The sequence below is a fragment of the Oncorhynchus clarkii genome, chromosome 7 (assembly GCF_045791955.1).
Source record: "Oncorhynchus clarkii lewisi isolate Uvic-CL-2024 chromosome 7, UVic_Ocla_1.0, whole genome shotgun sequence".
NCBI lineage: Eukaryota > Metazoa > Chordata > Actinopteri > Salmoniformes > Salmonidae > Oncorhynchus > Oncorhynchus clarkii.
The window spans coordinates 48,195,870-48,216,885 of NC_092153.1; the positions used below are offsets into that span (position 1 = coordinate 48,195,870).

The following is a 21,016-nucleotide window of genomic DNA, read 5'->3' on the forward strand; positions in this document are numbered from 1 at the left end:
GGTTTGCCTCCTATGGGACAAAGAATACTTTGAATGTTATTTTTAGGTTTGGAAAAGCTCATCTGCTTTTCCCTAGGTGAGAGGCAGCCCATCTGATCCCATCAAACAGCATGCTCCCTTTCCCTGTGCCTCAGCCCAGCTGTCTAATTCTCTCTCTCTCTCTCTCTCTCTCTCTCTCTCTCTCTCTCTCTCTCTCTCTCTCTCTCTCTCTCTCTCTCTCTCTCTCTCTCTCTCTCTCTCTCTCTCTCTCTCTCTCTCTCTCTCTCTCTCTCTCTCTCTCTCTCTCTCTCTCTCTCTCTCTCTCTCTCTCTCTCTCGGCATGGGAAACATGTGTTAACATTGCCAAAGCAAGTGAGGTAGATAATATACAAAAGTGAAATAAACAATAAAAATTAACAGTAACCATTACAAATACAGAAGTTTCAAAACAATAAAGACATCACAAATGTCATATATATATATATATATATATATATATATATATATATATATATATATATATATATATATATATATATATATATAGTGTTGTAACAATGTACAAATGGTTAAGGTTACACAAGGGAAAATAATATCTCTCTCTCGCCTATGATGAGAGGGGGAAGAGGGATGTGAGTGATGATGATGGTGTGGTGGTGATGAAAAAAACTGATGACGTTGACAGTTATCACAATTATGTTAAATATAGGCTATCGTAACATATTGTTGAAGGTCCTATAATTGAGCGAGTACTATGTGTTTTAAACATCTGTGTGTGTTCGACTCACATGAAGGACTACACATACCAGAGCTCCATATTAGCAGGGCACAGAGGGGAGTGCCTGTCTGTCTAGTGGTTTGAGGGGAAGTTCCAGTGAGAATGAAGAATGTGCTACAGAAAGAACCCAAACTATTAGAATCCCAAAAAAATAATACATATATTTCACCTGGTAAAGTGGCAAGTTTTAATCTGATCTGCATTCCATTGAAAACCAGTAAAAGACAATTAAAAACCGGACCCAGAGTGGAGGTGTAGCGTAATGATTTAAAGGTGTAGAGTCTAAAGAAAGATTGACTGAATGATAAATATAATATTTATTACATTTGCTTCATGCTTCGGTTTAGATATGGCAGCTTATTCCCTCTTCATTGGTATCAATTTATTGAAATGCAATTAAACCTAAGAATATGATTTTTAAACAATAGTTCTGGTCAAAGTCAATATTCTCCGTCCTTTAGTTTACTGTGTTTTCAAATAGCATGTTAGACGTTGACGAACGCGGCACTAGGACCCTGTAATAGGTGCAGCAGGATATCCCTCTGGACTCCGTAGGGAAACCGGACGCATGCGCTCATTTTACTAGCAGCACCTCTCGATCCGTACAGCACGCGGAGTGGGATAAAATATAACAAAACGTTGTACCTGCTTAAAGGAGCCGTGGTCTGTGTGGGACCACCAACCAACTCACCGCGTTTTCAAAGAAAACCTCCATTGCTTGAACGGAAAATATTGAAAGTGTTTTTTATAAAGAAGGAACTGAGAAACGACTTTAACAAGTGGATACTGTAGGTTAGTGGTACTTTGGCAGACGCCGAAGAGATATATAAACGAGATTACTCGGCAAGGAAGATGAGAAAAACAATACCTGCAAATTAGGACCAGCTGCTCAGGACTTCTACAGAAGTGGTCCATTGGACAAGAATGGCTTGATTTTTTTTTGCGTGAATGATGGGCAGATTTTGACAGCAGCACTCATGCTTCACGGAAAGAAAAAGAAAGTTTGTTGCGTCTGATTTGGATATTATATTCTGAGACACGTTGTGTTGTCTATATTGCTATAAATCGGCGAGACCACCTGTTTGGTGTCGGATATTCATCATGTCCAAAGTGATCCAAAAGAAGAATCACTGGACCACTAAAGTTAACGAGTGCGCGGTCCTCAAAGACGCTCGCGGTGACTTAAATGTGCAATTGCTCGGTGGTGCGGAGAACGGAGAGTTCGCCTACATCGGACAAGTTAACGATGGTATCGTGGTTTACAAAAATGGAAAATTAACAGAGGGGGCGTTGATATTGGAAGTAGAGAACCTCTCGATCTCTGGGTTGCCCCTGTATGATGTACAGACAGTGATAAAGAATTGCAGTGGTCCCATCAGATTGAGAACGGTCAGACAAGGTAAGAGATGACACTGAAGCAGCAGAGCGTCCCAGAGCGCCTCATTCGTCCACACTGAGTGATGTATGAAAGTGGACAAGGCACTAAAATGTTATGTAATAAATATGTACTAAATCATTTCCCACTTTTCAGAATCCCTTTCAAGGTTTTAGTTCCGTCAGATATATAAATACTCATACATTGTGAGTGATTTATGTATGTTGAATTGCCCTTTTCCCCTTAAAACAACACCCACATGCCTTGCATTTCAGCAGTTAAATTACTTATGATTGGAGTGTACCATACCGACGCTGTAGGTGATATCTTGGCTGTCGCCTACCCATTAGGCCTAAGGCACGTATTGATAGTTGACTACATCCCAACCTCTGCTCATACCATAGCAGGAAGATGACAACATTAACAGAAGCATACAAACAGCAGCTCTGGCCAGTGTGAACTGTTCATGGTCAACTTGACTCATCCTGGCCTTGTAGTTTGACACTAAGCCAATGTGACACAAACCCAGTGTGTCTGGCAGGCTTGTATGAATGCTCAGAGCTATGATGTGGACTGATTTTAAAACGTTTCTTTGTGGTTGAAAGAGGGGGGGAGGGGGAGGGGGGGGGGGGGAAATCACAAAAAAAAATATTTTTCCCCACATCTATTTGTTTATAAACCCTGAGCACATAGGCCTACTTCATTGGCCCAAATAAGGAGCCACTGGATGGGCAACCTGCGGACTACCTACTTTCTTGTCAGTTTCATACAACAAATTCCCAACTCAACACACAGTCCATGCCGCATGGTTCAAGTTATGGTTGATGAATCCCCTCTGTCTAGGCTAATGGGAAGAAGGTGGCCATCCTGCCCATGCTCATAATGACTTGAGACAATATCAGGAAGCTGGCCAATCAGCTCCCACTCCAGTCCCAGTGCTCCACCAGGCTCATTTCCAGATCCTGTTTGGAGGGATGGAGGAGGGGATGCCGTGGCGATACAGTCACATGACCATATGCCATTTCAGGTTTTAAAAATTCATGCTGTCTAGGAAATGTTCTCCCTAATCAGGAAAATATGTTTGGCAACAAGAGCCATCTGTATCCTATGTTCAGTTTAAATGTCCTAATTTAGCTCAAATTAATGTCTATTTTATTTAACTAGGAAAGTCAGTGAAGAACAAATTCTTATTTACAATGATGGCCTAGGAACAGTGGGCTAACTGCCTTGTTCAGGGGCAGGTATACAGATTTTCACCTTGTCAGCTCGGGGATTCGATCCAGCAACCTTTCGGTTACTGGCCCAACGCTCTAACCACTAAGCTATCTACCGTGGCTGTCATTTTCATAATTTGATGACTGTGAAGGCAAAAGGCGGTGCTGATTAGGCTATTGTCCATCAGGTGGTAAACTTTTCTGCATCCTCAGTCAAGTTCAGGGTACAGGCTGGGCATAGCATGTTTTTGGTGCCGATTGTGGCTTTTTAACGGCCACAGTACGTTGTTTTGTAGGGGGATTGACTACAGCACACACATTACTGAGCTGCCACCGGGTGCCACATGCCATTATATGGCCATGCTGCTGTATTGACACAGTAGCTCTGGGAGAGTCATTAACTGGATTATGTAATATGTGCGTAGTTTCGACATGTATTCCCACACTCCCTGCTTTGTTGAAAGGACTCTTGCTGTATATCATAAAGAGAGAGACATGTTTTTGATTGACATTTCCTATTTAATACATTTAGTCTCAGTCTGTTGGGTAATCTAGTCTGAACACTAAACAGTTTTTGAGTGAACTTGGTTGCAGATTATTATCATGTCTGGAATTATGATAAAAAATTATCTATTCGGGTAGTTCTACCCTGGTCTAAATTTCCTCTAACCCCCCCCCCCCCCCCCCCCCCCACCCCACACACACACACACACGAAGGCTTTAACATGGAAGCGGATTAGTGTACCTCAAGGCTCCCATAGTTAATGGACCCATGTGTTATTTAGCAAGTCCTCGTGTGTGTTTGCTGTGGGATCAGTGCATGGCGCTCCATGGGGCTGGGCCGATCAGACCAGGCAGCATGAAACACAGCATCAAGGTCAGGGGTCAGTGAGGAGGTATTTAGTGTCTGGATCACATCAGAGCACAGCATAACTCCATGTGATGCTGTTAATCCCCTCCTAATATACTACACTGGGCTGACTGAGTCAGTTATTCAGCCAGGGATCAGTCCGAAGGAAAGGCAAAGACAAGTTAATTTACAGTGGTGATCAAGTTTTTAAAGTTTCACCAACATGTGTGGCTAGCCTGAAACTTTGCAGGCTCAGCAGATTTAAACTGTTGTAAATCCAAAAGGAAGAAGTTAATACTTTTTAAAATTGTGGTGCGATTATAGCTAGCTGGTCCTGTGGCTCAGATTTATGGCAGTGTGGGTGGTAGGTCGAGAATCTCTTTTTCAGTGGGTGTGTATTCATGGATGCCAAGGGAAGCCAGGCTTCCCCAAAAATGTACCAAGAAGAAATCTATAATTATAATATCTCTGTTTCATAATTTACCTTTAATTCGCAAGAGGCTGAATACAATATATATACAATATATATACAAAAGTATGTGGACACCCCTTCATATTAATGGATTTGGCTATTTCAGCTACACCTGCAACAGGTGTATAAAACTGCATGGTTATGTGCAATCATTGGCAGTAGAATGGTCTTATTGAAGAGCTCAGTGACTTTCAATGTGGCACCGTCATAGGATGGCACCTTTCCAACAAGTCAGTTTGTCAAATGTCTGTCCTGCTAGAGCTTCCCTGGTCAACTGTAAGTGCTGTAATTGTAAAGTGGAAACGTCTAGGAGCAACAACAGCTCAGCCGTGAAGTGGTAGGCCACACAAGCTCACAGAACGGGACTGCAGAGTGCTAATTCGTAAAAATTGTCTGTCATCAGTTGCAACACTCACTACCGAGTTCCGAACTGCCTCTGGAAGCAATGTCAGCACAATAACTGTTCGTCTGGAGCTTCATGAAATGGGTTTCCTTGGCCCAGCAGCCGCACACAAGCCTAAGATTACCATGCTCAATGCCAAGCGTCTGCTGGAGTGGTGTAAATCTTGCCGCCATTGGAAACGCGTTCTCTGGAGTGATGAATCACGCTTCACCATCTGGCAGTCTGACAGATGAATCTGGGTTTGGTGAATGCCAGGAGAAAGCTACCTGCATAGTGCCAACTGTAACATTTGGTGGAAGAGGAATAATGGTCTGGGGCTGTTTTTCATGTTTTGGGCTAGGCCCCTTTGCTCTAGTGAAGGGAAATCTTAACGCTACAGCATACAATAACATTCTAGATGATTATGTGCTTCCAACTTTGTGGAAACAGTCTGGAGAAGGCCCTTTCCTCTTTCAGCATGACAATGCCCCTGTGCCCTATTTTTATTTAACTAGGCACAAAGCGAGGTCCATACAGAAATGGTTTGTCGAGATCGGTGTGGAAGAACTTGACTGGCCTGCAAAGAGTCCTGACCCCGACCCCAGTGAACACTTTTGGGATAAATTGGAACGCCGACTGCGGGCCAGGCCTAATCCCCCAACATCAGTGCCACGACCTCACTAATGCTCTTGTGGCTGAATGGAGGCAAGTCCCCGCAGCAATGTTCCAACATCTAGTGGAAAGCCTTCCCAGAAGAGTGGAGGCTGTTAAAGCAGCAAAGGGGGACCAACTCCATACAAATGCCATGATTTTGGATTGAGATGTTCGGCAAGCAGACTACATGACCAAAAGTATATTTTACCGGAGAAAGCATCTGAGCGAGCGAAACAGCGCCTCTCTGTATCTATCTGGCCAAAAAGAGTAAGACATTGTTGTCGCCCGTAGCATTGAATGCATGGGAAGCCAGCGGGCATATGGCTTCCCTTTTTATAAAAATAAAACAAACTGCATAAGCAATGTGTGCATTTTCCCACCAGAGATGTTTCCATCAAATTGACTTGTTGCAGATACAAATCTGTGCGTGATGATGTAGTGCACATAAAAACACATTCACCTTATGTAATGGATAAAAAAAAAATCAAAGTTGAATGGGTTTTCATCACATTTTCAACTCTACTGATGGTTTTCTAACCAAAAATATTGCGTTTTATATAGCGAGTGTAGCCCACTCTGGTATTGACACATGCACTCTAGCCAACCGTGCATTCTAGCCAACTCAATCTGTGCGCTGTTGGCTAGAGCACACGTATAGCCTATTGGCCCTTTCCTAAAGTAGCCATGGATGGAGATAGGGATTTGGACTTGTGGTTTTACTTAATTTTCCATTCTGGCCAAAGATTATAACGGAGATTCTGATCCAACCAGAAATGAATACATTGTGCCCCTGGCCTGAGAGGATGGAAGTTCAATATGTAGCTAGATGTAGAAGGCTAATGTTAACTACCTGGCTCAATGTGGCCCGTGAAAGGAAGTTAGGCTAGCAAGCATTTTAGCCAGGTAGCCTAGGACACAGACAATCACAACCATGGACAGCCACATCATATTTAGCTTACGTTGATTGGACAATATTGTTTTTGCTATCTTTTAGTTGTCACTGTATTAAACTAAGCAGAGGTGGAATAGTGGAGGCAGCTCCTGTTTTCTTTGCGACTTGCAGTAACTCTCCGCTGTGTTCTCAATTGTTGTTTAGTGGTCCCGGAAATGTTGGAAACATTAACTTGCTTGACCATGCTGTAGACCATGTTTGTAACAATGCAATATGCTTTGTGGTCTTCACCAGACAGAGGTTGCTCTCCGGTTTTCTGATAAACAAAGGTGTGGTTGAATTTATTCTGCAGCTGTGTCTTATTGTCTCGGCCTTCTGCCTGTATATCACGGTGTCAAGGCATATGAACTAACAGGTTATAGAGCAAACAAAGCAATTATCACAACACAGGTTGTAATATGACTTTTTTTATTCTGGCTTGGCTTCACCAGTGGTATATAAAAAAAAGCATTTAGTATATCTATTTTCACCTACGTGTTGCTACTGTTCTCCTTCTGTCTTTGCATGTGGAAGCATTTATATCCTTTTCCTCTGTGTGAACCCCCACAGCCCCCCCATCTTTTGTATTCTCTGACACAGTTGACCAGCTCAACTTCCCCTACACAATGTCTTCAGACACAATCTCTGGGTTTAATTTACCTGTGTTAGTTACAAAGGAAGTGCTCCAGCTGCTTCCGCTGTGCTCCAGGCTCTTTCTGCCTGCCTGCCTGTCTGGATGGAAGGTGTTGTGCCCTTCAGATCCATTCTAATTGTGATCCCATGATGTTCAGAACTCCTGTCAACAGCCTCTTCGTCATCATGGTCATTCCTCAAGGAGGATACAGTCGGTGACATTCTTTAATTTCTCCAACCCCCCCCCCCCCCCTCTTGATTTCCTGTCAGGCGATGAAGTCGCACACGTCTTGTTGAGTGGCTGAGATTTGGATTTAGAGCTTCTAGATATTTCTCCCAGTTCTCAGTCTTCACTTCCCATCTCTTTAACACATCCCAAGCAGTGGATCATTTGACAAATCTACTCCTAAGGCCTCTGCTTATTTCCACATTGTCAATGTGGCTGTCATATTAGCATAATCCCATATGTGGGAAGTGTTTTTCAGGCACAGTCGTGTGCAGTACCACAGTATATATGGCGTCTAATGGCTGAGGGGTTTGGGAATGAGCTTACTGTGAAGCCTTTGACTGCTATGGTAAGTTTGATTTAAATCCGTCCCATTGCAGTGACATCAGAAGAGAATTGCATTCCACAGTCATTCTGCAATCCCACACGGTGTTCATTAGAAGGTTCAGTTGACCGTTATACAAAGTTGTGTTCTTCACATCCAACGCATGCAGGAATCTGATCATCATTGCATTTGATTTGATCAGCCTGGAGCTGAGCGGGGCAGAGGGTGACTCATGCTGGTGTGCCAAAGCCCTCTGTCAGTTTTGCTGTTGTTTTCGCAAATTAGATGCAATATTGCTCCAACGGGCATACTGCTACCAGGAAGTCAATTTATATGAGCAGAAGTAGATGTTAATAGTCTTGGCGGCATAGAAGTCAAGAATCTTCCATGTTCAAATTAAATACTAATAAGCAGGAGCCCATAAACTCACACATACCTTATCTCTGCTATTGTCATAAAATATGAAAACAGCTTTGGAATCTAAAATATTAATTTGCTTTGATTATTTTTACTTGTATTTAGTCAGTCTATCCTCTGTTCTCTGGAGATGCTTTTTTCTTTACCTTTTTAATTATACTTAGACCAGACCAGTGCCCTGGGGTCCGATTACACATCTCATTAGCTTCAGCTGGTGCCCACCCATCTCTCTCTCTCTCACACACACACACACACACACACTTCTTGGGGATTTGAGGACAGGCCGTCCTGATTAAGAGGATTATATAGACATGGTTGTGTTTTCCACAATAGCCAGCAGACTACACACACACACTCTGGGGTTGTGTGTTTCTGTTTGGTCTGGAAGCCCATGGTGCGTGCACACACACACACACTCTGGGGTGGTGTGTTTCTGTTGGGTCTGGAAGCCCATGGCATACACACACACACACACACTCTGGGGTAGTGTGTTTCTGTTGGGTCTGGAATCCCAAAGCATGGCATACACACACACACACTCTGGGGTGGTGTGTTTCTGTTGGGTCTGGAAGCCCATGGCGCGCACACACACACACACACACACTCTGGGGTGGTGTGTTTCTGTTGGGTCTGGAAGCCCATGGCATACACACACACACACACACACACTCTGAGGTGGTGTGTTTCTGTTGGGTCTGGAAGCCCAAGGCATGGCATACACACACTCTGGGGTGGTGTGTTTCTGTGGGTCTGGATGCCCAAGGCATGGCATACATACACACTCTCTCTGGGGTGGTGTGTTTCTGTGGGTCTGGAAGCCCATGGCATACACACACACACACACACACACACACACACACACACTCTCTCTGGGGTGGTGTGGATCTGGAAGCCCATGGCATACATACACACACACACACTCTGGGGTGGTGTGGATCTGGAAGCCCATGGCATACATACACACACACACTCTCTCTCTCTCTCTCTGGGGCGGTGTGTTTTTGTGGGTCTGGAAGCCCATGGCATACACACACTCTCTGGGGTGGTGTGTTTCTGTGGGTCTGGAAGCCCATGGCACGCACACACACATACACACACTCTCTCTGGGGTGGTGTGGATCTGGAAGCCCATGGCATACACACTCTCTCTCTCTCTCTCTCTCTCTGGGGTGGTGTGTTTCTGTGGGTCTGGAAGCCCATGGCACACACACACGCTCTCTCTCTGGGGTGGTGTGTTTCTATTGGGTCTGGAAGCCCATGGCGCGCACACACACACACTCTGGGGTGGTGTGTTTCTGTTGGGTCTGGAAGCCCATGGCATACACACACACACACTCTGAGGTGGTGTGTTTCTGTTGGGTCTGGAAGCCCAAGGCATGGCATACACACACTATGGGGTGGTGTGTTTCTGTGGGTCTGGATGCCCATGGCATACATACACATTCTCTCTGGGGTGGTGTGTTTCTGTGGGTCTGGATGCCCAAGGCATGGCATACACGCACACTCTCTCTGGGGTGGTGTGTTTCTGTGGGTCTGGATGCCCAAGGATTGGCATACACACACACACACTCTCTCTGGAAGCCCATGGCGTGCGCGCGCACACACACACACACACACACACACACACACACACACACACACACACACACACACACACACACACACACACACACACACACACACACACACACACACTCTCTCTCTGGGGTGGTGTGGGTCTGGATGCCCAAGGCATGGCATACACACACACTCTCTCTGGGGTGGTGTGTTTCTGTGGGTCTGGATGCCCAAGGCATGGCATACACACACACTCTCTCTGGGGTGGTGTGTTTCTGTGGGTCTGGATACCCAAGGATTGGCATACACACACACACACTCTCTCTCTGGGGTGGTGTGTTTCTGTGGGTCTGGATGCCCATGGTATACACACACACTCTCTCTCTCTCTCTCTCTCGTGGTGTGTTTTTGTGGGTCTGGAAGCCCAAGGCATGGCATACACACACCAGAGGAATCCCTAGTCCACCTCTCTAGCATGCTGTTCCATTCTTCTTCATCAGCTCAGTCTCCATCTTCTCTTTTGCTCCTCCATTCTCTCTCAATCTTTTATCGTCTCTCTCTTTGTCATCTGAGTGTGTGAATTGTGCAGCCTCTCGATGATGGGGTTGGTCTCAGATGTCTGTGAACTAACTTGGGCTGACTTGGCAGAACCCTTCTCCACATGTTAACTCTTGAAAAGATACCATACTATAAGGACCTTCATGGGAGTTGTGGATTAGTGTGTGTCACATGGCATTGCAGTAAGTACCATTTTCAGTAGTGACACTTGGTGGGTCGACGAAACAAACACATTTGGATAACGAGAACCAGATTGGATGCAAATGTGTGTGTTTTACACAGGACTATGATTTACATCTACCATCTGTGTTTCTGGTGTCTGTTCAGGATATGTTTTGATGATTCATGTTTGTAAAAATCCTGCATTGGCATGCTCTCCGAGCACATTTGACATTTAATCACCACCCAAATGTCATTCATTAATTATAATTGTTATTCATTTAGACCCTCATTAGTCACTATGAATTACCTAGAGAAACATGAATGTGTGTGTGTGTGTGTGTGTGTGTGGGGGGGGGGGGGGGGACTTTACTCCAAATCTCTCATCTGGAAATGTCAGCTGCTGTGATTGACCAGCATTTGGTTTCCTTGATGGAGAAAGCATGTGGCTGTTAGCTGGAAACTGCTGTTATCTAATGCTCCAAAATGGTGGTGTTTAACAACCGATGTCATCATCTGTACAGGTGGGCTAAATCTATATGCTCAGCAATATGTGGTGGTAGTATAGTGCCAAATGCCGTAGCCATGGTGATATACAGTGCAGGGCAGTACGTTTCTCTCTAGCAGACCTTTAAACATGTCCTGTCCTGGTCCCTTCATCCACACCTAAGACTTGCTGGGCACAGAGATTACAACCAGACTCGGCACGTTATCAACACCTTCATAATGACTCCTAGTTCAGACTACACACACGGGTGTTGCACTGGTGGACCCCTGTAGACACATGCTGGTCCGCTCTTTCACATCATCCACATCATACCTTGTAGCTCACTTGCGCAATACTCTGTGTGTGTGTGTGTGTTCATACTGTTCACGGTCCTCCCAACGGCAGCAATCTGTATAGACTTTTTAGAAGCTCTGTTCTTCTGTCCTTCCTAGCATGGCCAGATAGTTAGCAGCAGTTCTGTAGTGCTGTGATCTGATTGGCAGTGATGGTGGACGTCTGTTTCCGTGACGACTCCCAATGGGAGCGGAGCAGTGGAGGAGCGGCGCAGATGCCACGGGTCAGGGCCGGAGGCGTCCCCAATGTGACATGTGCTGTTCACTCTGTCCCCATCGATCAATCGCTCCTCTCCCTCAGGCAGGCACGCCAGGAAAACAGTCCCCCTCAACAATTTGCTCCCTGCCCTGTCATGGCGTGGGCAGGCCAGCCAGAACATGCCCCACACACACAGGCATACACATCTCCTTTTTAACACAGTTGTTGGTGACATTGGTTATGAATGTTTCCTAAAAAACATATTGAATTAGGTGAAATGTTGTCTTACTTGGAGACTCTGTTGTTCTCCCTAATAGAACAGGGGCCCCCTCCCTCACAGTACAGTACCTCGCCCTACACACACCCCTATGGAAACAATGATGTTATGACTATGTCAAGGAGTTGATTTCCATGCCTTTATTTATGCTTAGATTCTCCCTGACTAACCAGCAGAGAGACTGACAAGCTGAATTTAACAAACTGTTTGAAGCGGATGCTTGTGGCCAGGCTATTCTGAACCCTTTAATGTGGAGATTTGTACTTCGCTGTGTTAGTCAAAATGTTAATGGCCAGAGTGGTGATCTTTTGGCTCGCTTTGGAATTGCATCATCACTTTTAAAAAGTGCCACACAGCCAGCATCAAACTCTGAGGGTTCAGATATACACACACCACTGCTCTCATGATCTCTATCACTCTGCAGTGGAATGCTTTATTCATGTACTGGGCGATGTAGGGTTGTACTACAATACCACATTTCACATGGTAAATTAGAACACGAATTTGACTAAACTATACGGTCCTATTAAAAACATACTTTATGTAAATTGTGTGGTTTTATAGCTCGCAAAGTAAACAAATGTGACTCTAGATGGCAACATAATGTTTGTTTCTAACATTAGTGCTGTTTTCCTCCTTCAATCTGCTATTTTGTTGTTGTTTTCTTGCCATGATACACCTACAGGTCTCTGCTCTCTGTCAGCCACAGGTTTTTTTTTACAGGGACTTACCTATTTTTAATGTTGTCCTTAGGTTTGGTTTTGGTTCTGCTTCTCCTCATCGTGTGGATTAGTGATGAGACTATTGCTACACTGTGTCTGCTAGCAGTAATTGTGATGGAGAAGGCATAGCAAACTGATTATCCACAGCATTGACTTGTTCGTCTTAAAGGGATACTGCATAGCAAACTGATTATCCACAGCATTGACATGTTCGTCTTAAAGGGATACTGCATAGCAAACTGATTATCCACAGCATTGACTTGTTCGTCTTAAAGGGATACTGCATAGCAAACTGATTATCCACAGCATTGACTTGTTCGTCTTAAAGGGATACTGCATAGCAAACTGATTATCCACATCATTGACTTGTTCGTCTTAAAGGGATACTGCATAGCAAACTGATTATTCACAGCATTGACTTGTTCGTCTTAAAGGGATACTGCATAGCAAACTGGTTATCCACAGCATTGACTTGTTCGTATTAAAGGGATACTGCATAGCAAACTGATTATCCACAGCATTGACTTGTTCGTCTTAAAGGGATACTGCATAGCAAACTGATTATCCACAGCATTGACTTGTTCGTCTTAAAGGGATACTGCATAGCAAACTGATTATCCACAGCATTGACTTGTTCGTCTTAAAGGGATACTGCGAGATTCTGGCAATTAAGTTTTCCTTACTTAACCAGAGTCGGATGAACTCTTGGACACCATCTGTATGTCTCTGTGTGCAGCAATGTCAAAGTCTACAGGTACGGTAGCATATGCTAGCTAACGTTAGGATTGGGCGGTGTCCAGATTGTCTTACCTTCATACCGACCTTGTGCCATTCCGGGTTGTTTGGTAATATCGGCACTGAACACACAGGGCTCTATTTTCAAACCCCACTGAGCCTTTGTAATTTGAAGGTTGGCAATGCTAACAAGTACATGTACAATCCCATAGACAATGCTAACCAATGCATTGCAAACATGTTTATAGTCTCTGACCTATTTTCAGGACCGACATCCCAGCTCATGAAGTTATAAGTAACAAAAAAAATGCTACTCAGTTTGCTCACAGCAAGGCTCTTGATCCAGTTGGAGATTCTCTGCTGTTACCGGCAAGTGAAGCTTGATTTTGGAGGAAGCACTTAGCTAGATAGCTAACTAGCTACTAAATTAGCAAACCAAATGAGCAACTGCAGAACATTTAGCACATTTTACACAGTTAACTTAATAGTTTTAAGATCTAACTGGAAAACATTTAGTTGTGAATTCCATACTGTAACTACACTATATATACATGCATACAAAAAAAATATGTATATATGTATGTATGTGGACACCCCTTCAAATGGCAAGAATGGCGCCGACAGAGATGGTCGCCTCGCTTCAGGTCCTTAGAAAACTATGCAGTTATTTGTTTAAAAAAAAAGTATTATTTCTTACATTGTTAGCACAGAAAATCTCAAGTGTTATTACATACAGCCGGGAGGAACTATTGGATATAAAACAATGTCAACTTACCATCATTACGACCAGGAATACGTCTTTCCCGAAGCGGATCCTTTGTTCGGACCTCCACCCTGGACATTGGATCTTATCCCAGAGGCCGACCCAAAACAACACTGTCGCCACAGGAGACGAAAGGCGAAAGGCGGACGAAATTAGGGCACGAGTTGCCTTCCAGAGAGACATCAGAGATTCTCTGTTTCACGGAAACATGTTTCACTCGGGATATGTTATCAGAGTTGGTACAGCCACCTGGTTTCTTCACGCATCGCGCCGACAAAAACAAACATCTCTCTGGTAAGAAGAAGGGTTGGGGGTGTATGCCTTATGATTAACGACTCATGGTGTAATCACAACAACATACAGCAACTCAAGTCCTTTTGTTCACCCGACCTAGAATTCCTTACAATCAAATGCTGACCGCATTATCTTCCAAGAGAATTCTCTTCGATTATAGTCACAGCCGTGGATATCTCCCCCCTCCCCCAAAGCAGATCCCTCGTCGGCCCTGAAAGAACTTCACTGGACTCTATATAAACTGGAAACCATACATCCTGAGGCTGCATTTATTGTAGCTGGGGATTTTAACAAAGCTAATCTAAGAACCATACTTCCTCAATTCTGTCAGCATATCAAATGCGTGACAAGAGCTGTTAGCTTTCTGGATCATTGCTACTCAAACTTCTGCGATGCATACAAAGCCCTCCCCCGCCCTGCTTTCGGAAATTCTGTCCGTGACTCCATTTTGTTGCTCCCAGCCTATAGACAGAAACTAAAACGGGAAATGCCCGTGCTCAGGTCAATACAACGCTGGTCTGACCAATCGGATTCCACGCTTCAAGATGACTTCAATCTCGTGGACTGGGATATGTTCCGGATAGCCTCAGATAATAACATTGATGTATACGCTGACTTGGTGAGCAAGTTTATTAGCAAGTGCATTGGAGATGTTGTACCCTCTATGACCATTAAAACCTTCCCTAACCAGAAACCGTGGACTGATGGCAGTGTTAGCGCAAACCACCGCATTTAATCATGGCAAGGCGACCAGAAACACCATCGAATACTAACAGTGCAGCTATTCCCTCCGCAATCAAACAAGCAAAGCGTTAGTAGAGAGACAAAGTAGAGTCGCAATTCAACGGCTCAAACACGAGACTTATGTGGCAGGATCTACAGTCAATCACGGATTACAAAAAGAAAACCAGCCCCGTCGCAGACACTGACGTCTTGCTCCCAGACAAATTAAACAACTTCTTTGCTCGCTTTGAGGACAATACAGTGCCACTGACACGGCCTGCTACCAAAACCTGTGGGCTCTCCTTCTACATGGCCAACGTGAGTAAAACATTTAAACGTGTTAACCCTCGCAAGGCTGCCGGCCCAGACGGCTTCCCTAGCCGCGTCCTCAGAGCATGCGCAGACCAGCTGGCTGGTGTGTTTATGGACATATTCAACCAATCCCTATCCCAGTCTGTTGTCACACATGCTTCAAGATGGCCACCATTGTTCATGTTCCGAAGAAAGTGAGAGTTGGAGTCCACTCCGATTTATCTCTTCTTTAGTTTCTGGGATAAGTGGAATTGCCTTGGGGGGTTACAAACAAAGGATTCCAGTCAGGAAAGTTGTATTTCTGGTCGCAATGCTGGTGAGTTACTGCCTCTCTAAAATCCAAAATATTCAGGCTGTATATAATAATGCAAAGGAGGTTCTGAGCTAATAAGGTGAGAAATAATCCCCAAAATGATAAAACTGCAAAGTTGCTTAGGAGCCATGAACAGGGTGACCATGTCTACCGGCGCCATCCTGCAAAGAGAATACATCTCATTGTTGGAGTCTGTAATTGGATCTCTTAGCCAAGAACATCATCGAACGGTGATATGCAGCATCTTCAAGCCTTTTCACACTGTCCTCTCTCCCTGCCCAGCCCTGAGGCAAATGATGTCCCCACTCAATACACTTACCCAAGAGGTGACAGCTCCTATACCTGTGATGTATTGCCCCAACCTGTGTAATACTATATGGAGAATAGGCTCTCTGATGGTAAATAGTTATTGGTAATAAGAGGGAAGACTAAGTGAATCCAGACGGACGGACGGTACTCTCTGTCCTCAGGCTGAAACTGGGCTTCTTTAAAATCTCATCAATTAAGGAAGAAATCTAATTTCCCTCCCGGCCTCTTACAGCAGTACTGGTACTGGCAGTCTTGTCTGCTTTTTTTCACAGGATTTGATTATAATTCTTTCTGATGTGAATAGTCTGATAAGGAGAGACGAGTGGAGCGGGTTTGCCCCGCCTTAACCCCATTTTGCCTGTCTACAGTTTCTCTCATTGCCACACGGACTCTACAGTAATGGTCAAGGAGGACATACAGTATTCTGGGCTGGTTTGATGGAGGCATGTCATGCTCAAGCTCCATTACTCACATACCACTCACATACCATACATAGAGTTCTCAGATCTCCCCTTGGAGTGTGTTCGAAGTTACACTGTAGTTCGGCAAGCTACGGTGAACCTGTAAACCCCTCTTCTTTTAAGGAAATGTGTCATCTGTTTAAAAACAGCTGAATAATGTAAATGAGGAAGACAAGGAACGTCTCTCTCACTGCTCTTAACTGACCCTCACTTCCCTTCTTCCTCTCGTTATTGTCTCCTCTCTGTCTCTCAGGCCCTTTCAGGGGTGAGCTCCATTTCCTGTGTGTCACTTCCTGAACCCTTTGTTTGGCTACCTTTTGTCCATCCTCCACTGCTCTCTCTTTTCCGTTGGTTGACATTTGAATGCTTTGACATTTCAGACGGTTATGCCTTTTTAATAGGGTGAGGGTTGGTTATGGAAAATGAGTCCCAACTCCTGTAATATTAAAGCAGCACCTTGTGGCTGTAGGCTATCGAGGGGAACAGGTCAAAGCAGTGCCTTCTCACTGAAAACAAAGAGACAAATGAGAAGGCACCAACTGATTGACAGACTGACTGCATAGTACATTAGTGATGTGGGTAAAAAAAAATCGGTAGTTGCATATCGGGATTTCTTTTTAAACGATCAACATTTTTTAACACTATTGCAATATAATTTTTTGCGCTGTTCTGCGATACCTGCACCAAAACTCCAGTATTTTTCCTTCATAGCTTCATCACCATCTTCTTTTAAAGAAAGTAATAGTTAGTCACAAACGATCTTGATAACATTAAAACAGCCTTGCTAACCAGCTCTGATAGTGTGAGTAAAATGGCCAGAGTGAGGTCTTCTCTAATTTACTTGTACTTGTTTGCAGGCAAGTTGCAGAAGGACGAGGAGGCTACAGTCCCCAACGTTTCAGTGCAATTTTGATGGGCAACTAGCTGAAACAGTTGAGGGTTTATCTAATGTTCCTTTGGTAGATTTGAGCTAATCTTACTCTGGCTCGCATTAGTTGTTGATCTTGTTGATGTGCAAGAATTCGGGAGAGAGAGCCTACCTGTTCATGGTTGTTTGATCAATAGGACTGTGAAGTTCCTAAATGTAAGAGGGTTCCCATGGTGTTGACATAATGGCAGAAATCCATTCATGTTTATTTTGTGGCTTTTGGCGAATGCATTCTAATGATATAAAGTCTCGCTGTTGCAACTTCCTGTAAACACACAGTCCAGTTCAAAGTGAATGATGGCCGGCCTGTGTGGCAAATAGCTTCTTTGCATAAAGGCCTACTGTGATGGCAGGCCTGTGTGGCAAATAGCTTCTTTGCATAAAGGCCTACTGTAGCTCTGATTGGCTATGGTGCACCGATCTGTGTAGACTCCGGTTCTGGACACGACAGATGTTTATTTGCTACAGTGTCTTTAAAGTGTCATTCTTCTTGGGGGTGTATATAAGATTTAATGTTGCTAAAATGCTGTCAGTTTCACTGTAATAGTATTATTAGGGGGTAGAGCCCTGCCCGTTGAAGTGCAGCTGCTCTGGCGCCAGCCTCTGTTGTGGGAATTCCTTGCGATAGCTACAGTGTATTCTCCAACTGTCACCTCTGTGTAGTGTGTGTTGACACTGATGCACCTGTTCCCAGGTAGAACAGAGCCAGTCCGACAGGTTATAGCAAAACTGCTGCATAACTTCCTTACAACTTTCAACAGGTGAAACGGCAGGACTCTCAGGTGGAATGCTAGCTTACAGGTGGGTGTAGCTACACTGTGAGGCCCAGTGGTTGAGGAACTGTTGTGACACAGCCAAAGTCTTTCTCTTCTTTTTTTCACCCCTCCCTTTGCATGTGCATCCCCCTTTAAACACAGTCTTTCCTCAGTTATTTATGATCCAGGATCAGCTCTCCCGGCCCCACCCCTATCTATAAGCATCACAAGCTAAACAATAGCAGTCCCTAACTGTAATAAGGCATAAAGTATCTACTTTGCCTCAGCATGCTGTAGAAACCCTGGTTAAATACGGTACTGTGATAGTCCAAGTTGTCCCCTCTCCTTCTCCTTCCCTCATCACCCTCTCCTTGTAGTGTGTGTAATCATGATGTTTGAGGTGATTTGAAGTCAGGTGGCCCTGGTTACCACAGCAACAGGGGCAAACCCTGAGTCTTGGGCATCTTTGGCTGACTGATTGATACATGAAATCTCCTGGATGTTCCCTTACGGCCTGCTTAATGTCTGGCCAGGCAAACATATGACCTCAGGTTTGGCATGGTATAAACACTCCTGCCTGCCTGCCCTTCTGACTGGAGGTTAAGGAGCCTTTGCCTCATGACTCATATTTTTTGAATAACTTTGTTTACTTTCTTTGTGGCCGCATTCCTCTCATCCCTTTGTAGCAGTAGGTATTACATGGATGATCACAACCAACCTCGTCTGACTCCTTCCCTTAATCTTTATTTTGAAGTTTCTGGTTTGTAGAACTGCCAGCAAGTACATGTAAACTTGCTTTGGCATGGATTTAGTTAAACTCCCAGGTGCATATACACACGCCTTCTACAAATTGATGCAGAAAGGCCAGATAGAGAAATCTCTTTGTAAATGGAGAAATACAGTTGAAGTCTGTTTACATACACTTAGATTGGAGTCATAAACTCATTTTTCAACCACTCCAGAAGTTTACATATACACTAAGTTGACTGTGTCTTCAAAGAGCTTGGGAAATTCCAGAAAATTGTCATGGCTTTAGAAGCTTCTGATAGGCTAATTGACATAATTGGAGTCAGTTGGAGGTGTACCTGTGGATGTATTTTCAGGCCTACCTTCAAACTCGGTGCCTCTTTGCTTGACATCATGGGAAAATCAAAAGAAATCATCCAAGACCTCAGAAAAATAATTGTAGACCTCCACAAGTCTGGTTCATTCATGGGAGCAATTTCCAAATTCCTGAAATTACCACGTTCATCTGTACAAACAATAGTACGCAAGTATAAACACCATGGGACCACGCAGCTGTCATACCGCTCAGGAAGGAGAAGCGTTCTGAACACCATCCCAACCGTGAAGCACGGGGGTCGCAGCATCATGTTGTGGGGGTGCTTTGATGCAGGAGGGACTGGTGCACTTCGCAAAATAGATGGCATCATGAGGGAGGAAAAATATGTGGATATATTGAAGCAACATCTCAAGACATCAGTCAGGAAGTTAAAGCTTGGTCGCAAAAGGGTCTTCCAAATGGACAGTGACCCCAAGCATGCTTCCAAAGTTGTGGCGAAATGGCTTAAGGACAACAAAGTGAAGATATTGGAGTGGGCATCACAAAGCCCTGACCTCAATCCTATAGAACATTTTTAAGCAGAACTGAAAAAGCATGTGTGAGCAAGGAGGCCTACAAACCTGACTCCAGCTTACACCAGCTCTGTCACCCAACTTACTGTGGGAAGCTTGTGAAAGTCTACCTGAGACATTTGACCCAAGTTAAACAATTTAAAGGCAATGCTACCAAATACTAATTGAGTGTATGCAAACTTCTGACCCACTAGGAATGTGATGAAATAAATAAAAGCTGAAATAAATCATTCTCTCTACTATTATTATGACATTTCACTTTCTTAAAATAAAGTGGTGATCCTAACTGACCTAAGACATTTTTTCACAATTCCTGACATTTAATCAGAGTACAAATTTCCTGAGTTTAAATGTATTTGGCTAAAGTGTATGTAAACTTCTGACTTCAACTATACCGTAGGCTTTACATTAGTACGTGACTCTGCCTACTAAGTACCTTAGACTTTCTCTGGAAAATAAGCAGGCCATGTTCCTCTTAAACCAGAGAGATAGCAGCCCAGCTTCACTAATCTATGAACACAGCTGAGGGAGGTGCAGAAGATTTGCATGTTAACCATGGATGAAAGTCAGTGTGCGTAATGGTGACTCTTGTAAATGGTGACTGTATAGTCAGATGATATTTTATCCAGTGTAGCGCCCTGCTTTGCCTCGTTCCTTCTCTTGGCTATTACTAGGGGTTGGAACCAAAATGGTTTTCCAATCGTTTAGTTTTGAGACACTTTTTTTTGTTCCGTTCCAACCAGCAAAATAAAGTTCTGAACTGGTTCGAACCCCCCCCCCTAAAAGAAGCTGTTTATATTGTTCCTTTTTTAACCTGTGAAATCGACTGTTTTAAATAAAACATTTAGCTAAATAAATGACTTCGCCATTCAGTGCAGATAGAGCAGGCAAGCTAGTTGCTTATGTGCTTGATGGACAGACAAGTGTAGCCAATGGTGCCAGATGTGACTGAAATGTACAGGTGTGGAGAGAGCGATATACGTGAGGAGCAGGCTTGAAGCGCTGGGCATCTTCTTATGACATGCATGATCTGAATTTGGACCACAGAATTACCTTGTTGTATTAATAAATTAAGGTGAAACATGATATCTAGGCCTATAGTATCCTTAACTAGTATTAAAAAAGTTGTTCCATTCTAATTAAAATGAATCGAAAGGACAGATTGTGACATTTTAAGTGATAATGCCTGAAAAGCCGGTGTTTGGGGGATATATTGGCACGGGTGTTGTTAGGCTCGAGAC

At 44.0% G+C, this 21,016-nt stretch overlaps 1 protein-coding gene across 10 annotated transcripts in view; it reads left to right on the top strand.

The window, feature by feature from the left end:
• The first annotated feature begins 1,398 nt into the window (after positions 1–1,398).
• Positions 1,399–21,016, top strand: part of LOC139413408 (membrane associated guanylate kinase, WW and PDZ domain containing 1b) — a 203,514-nt gene continuing 183,896 nt past the window's right edge. For 7 of the 10 annotated variants that reach the window (XM_071160754.1, XM_071160755.1, XM_071160746.1 and 4 more), the window contains exon 1: positions 1,399–2,156. In XM_071160754.1, coding sequence (XP_071016855.1) covers positions 1,859–2,156 — 298 coding nt within the window. In that variant the 5' untranslated portion in view covers positions 1,399–1,858. The remainder of the gene's footprint in view (positions 2,157–21,016) is intronic. The other 3 variants (XM_071160756.1, XM_071160748.1, XM_071160762.1) reach the window with 3 other exon arrangements.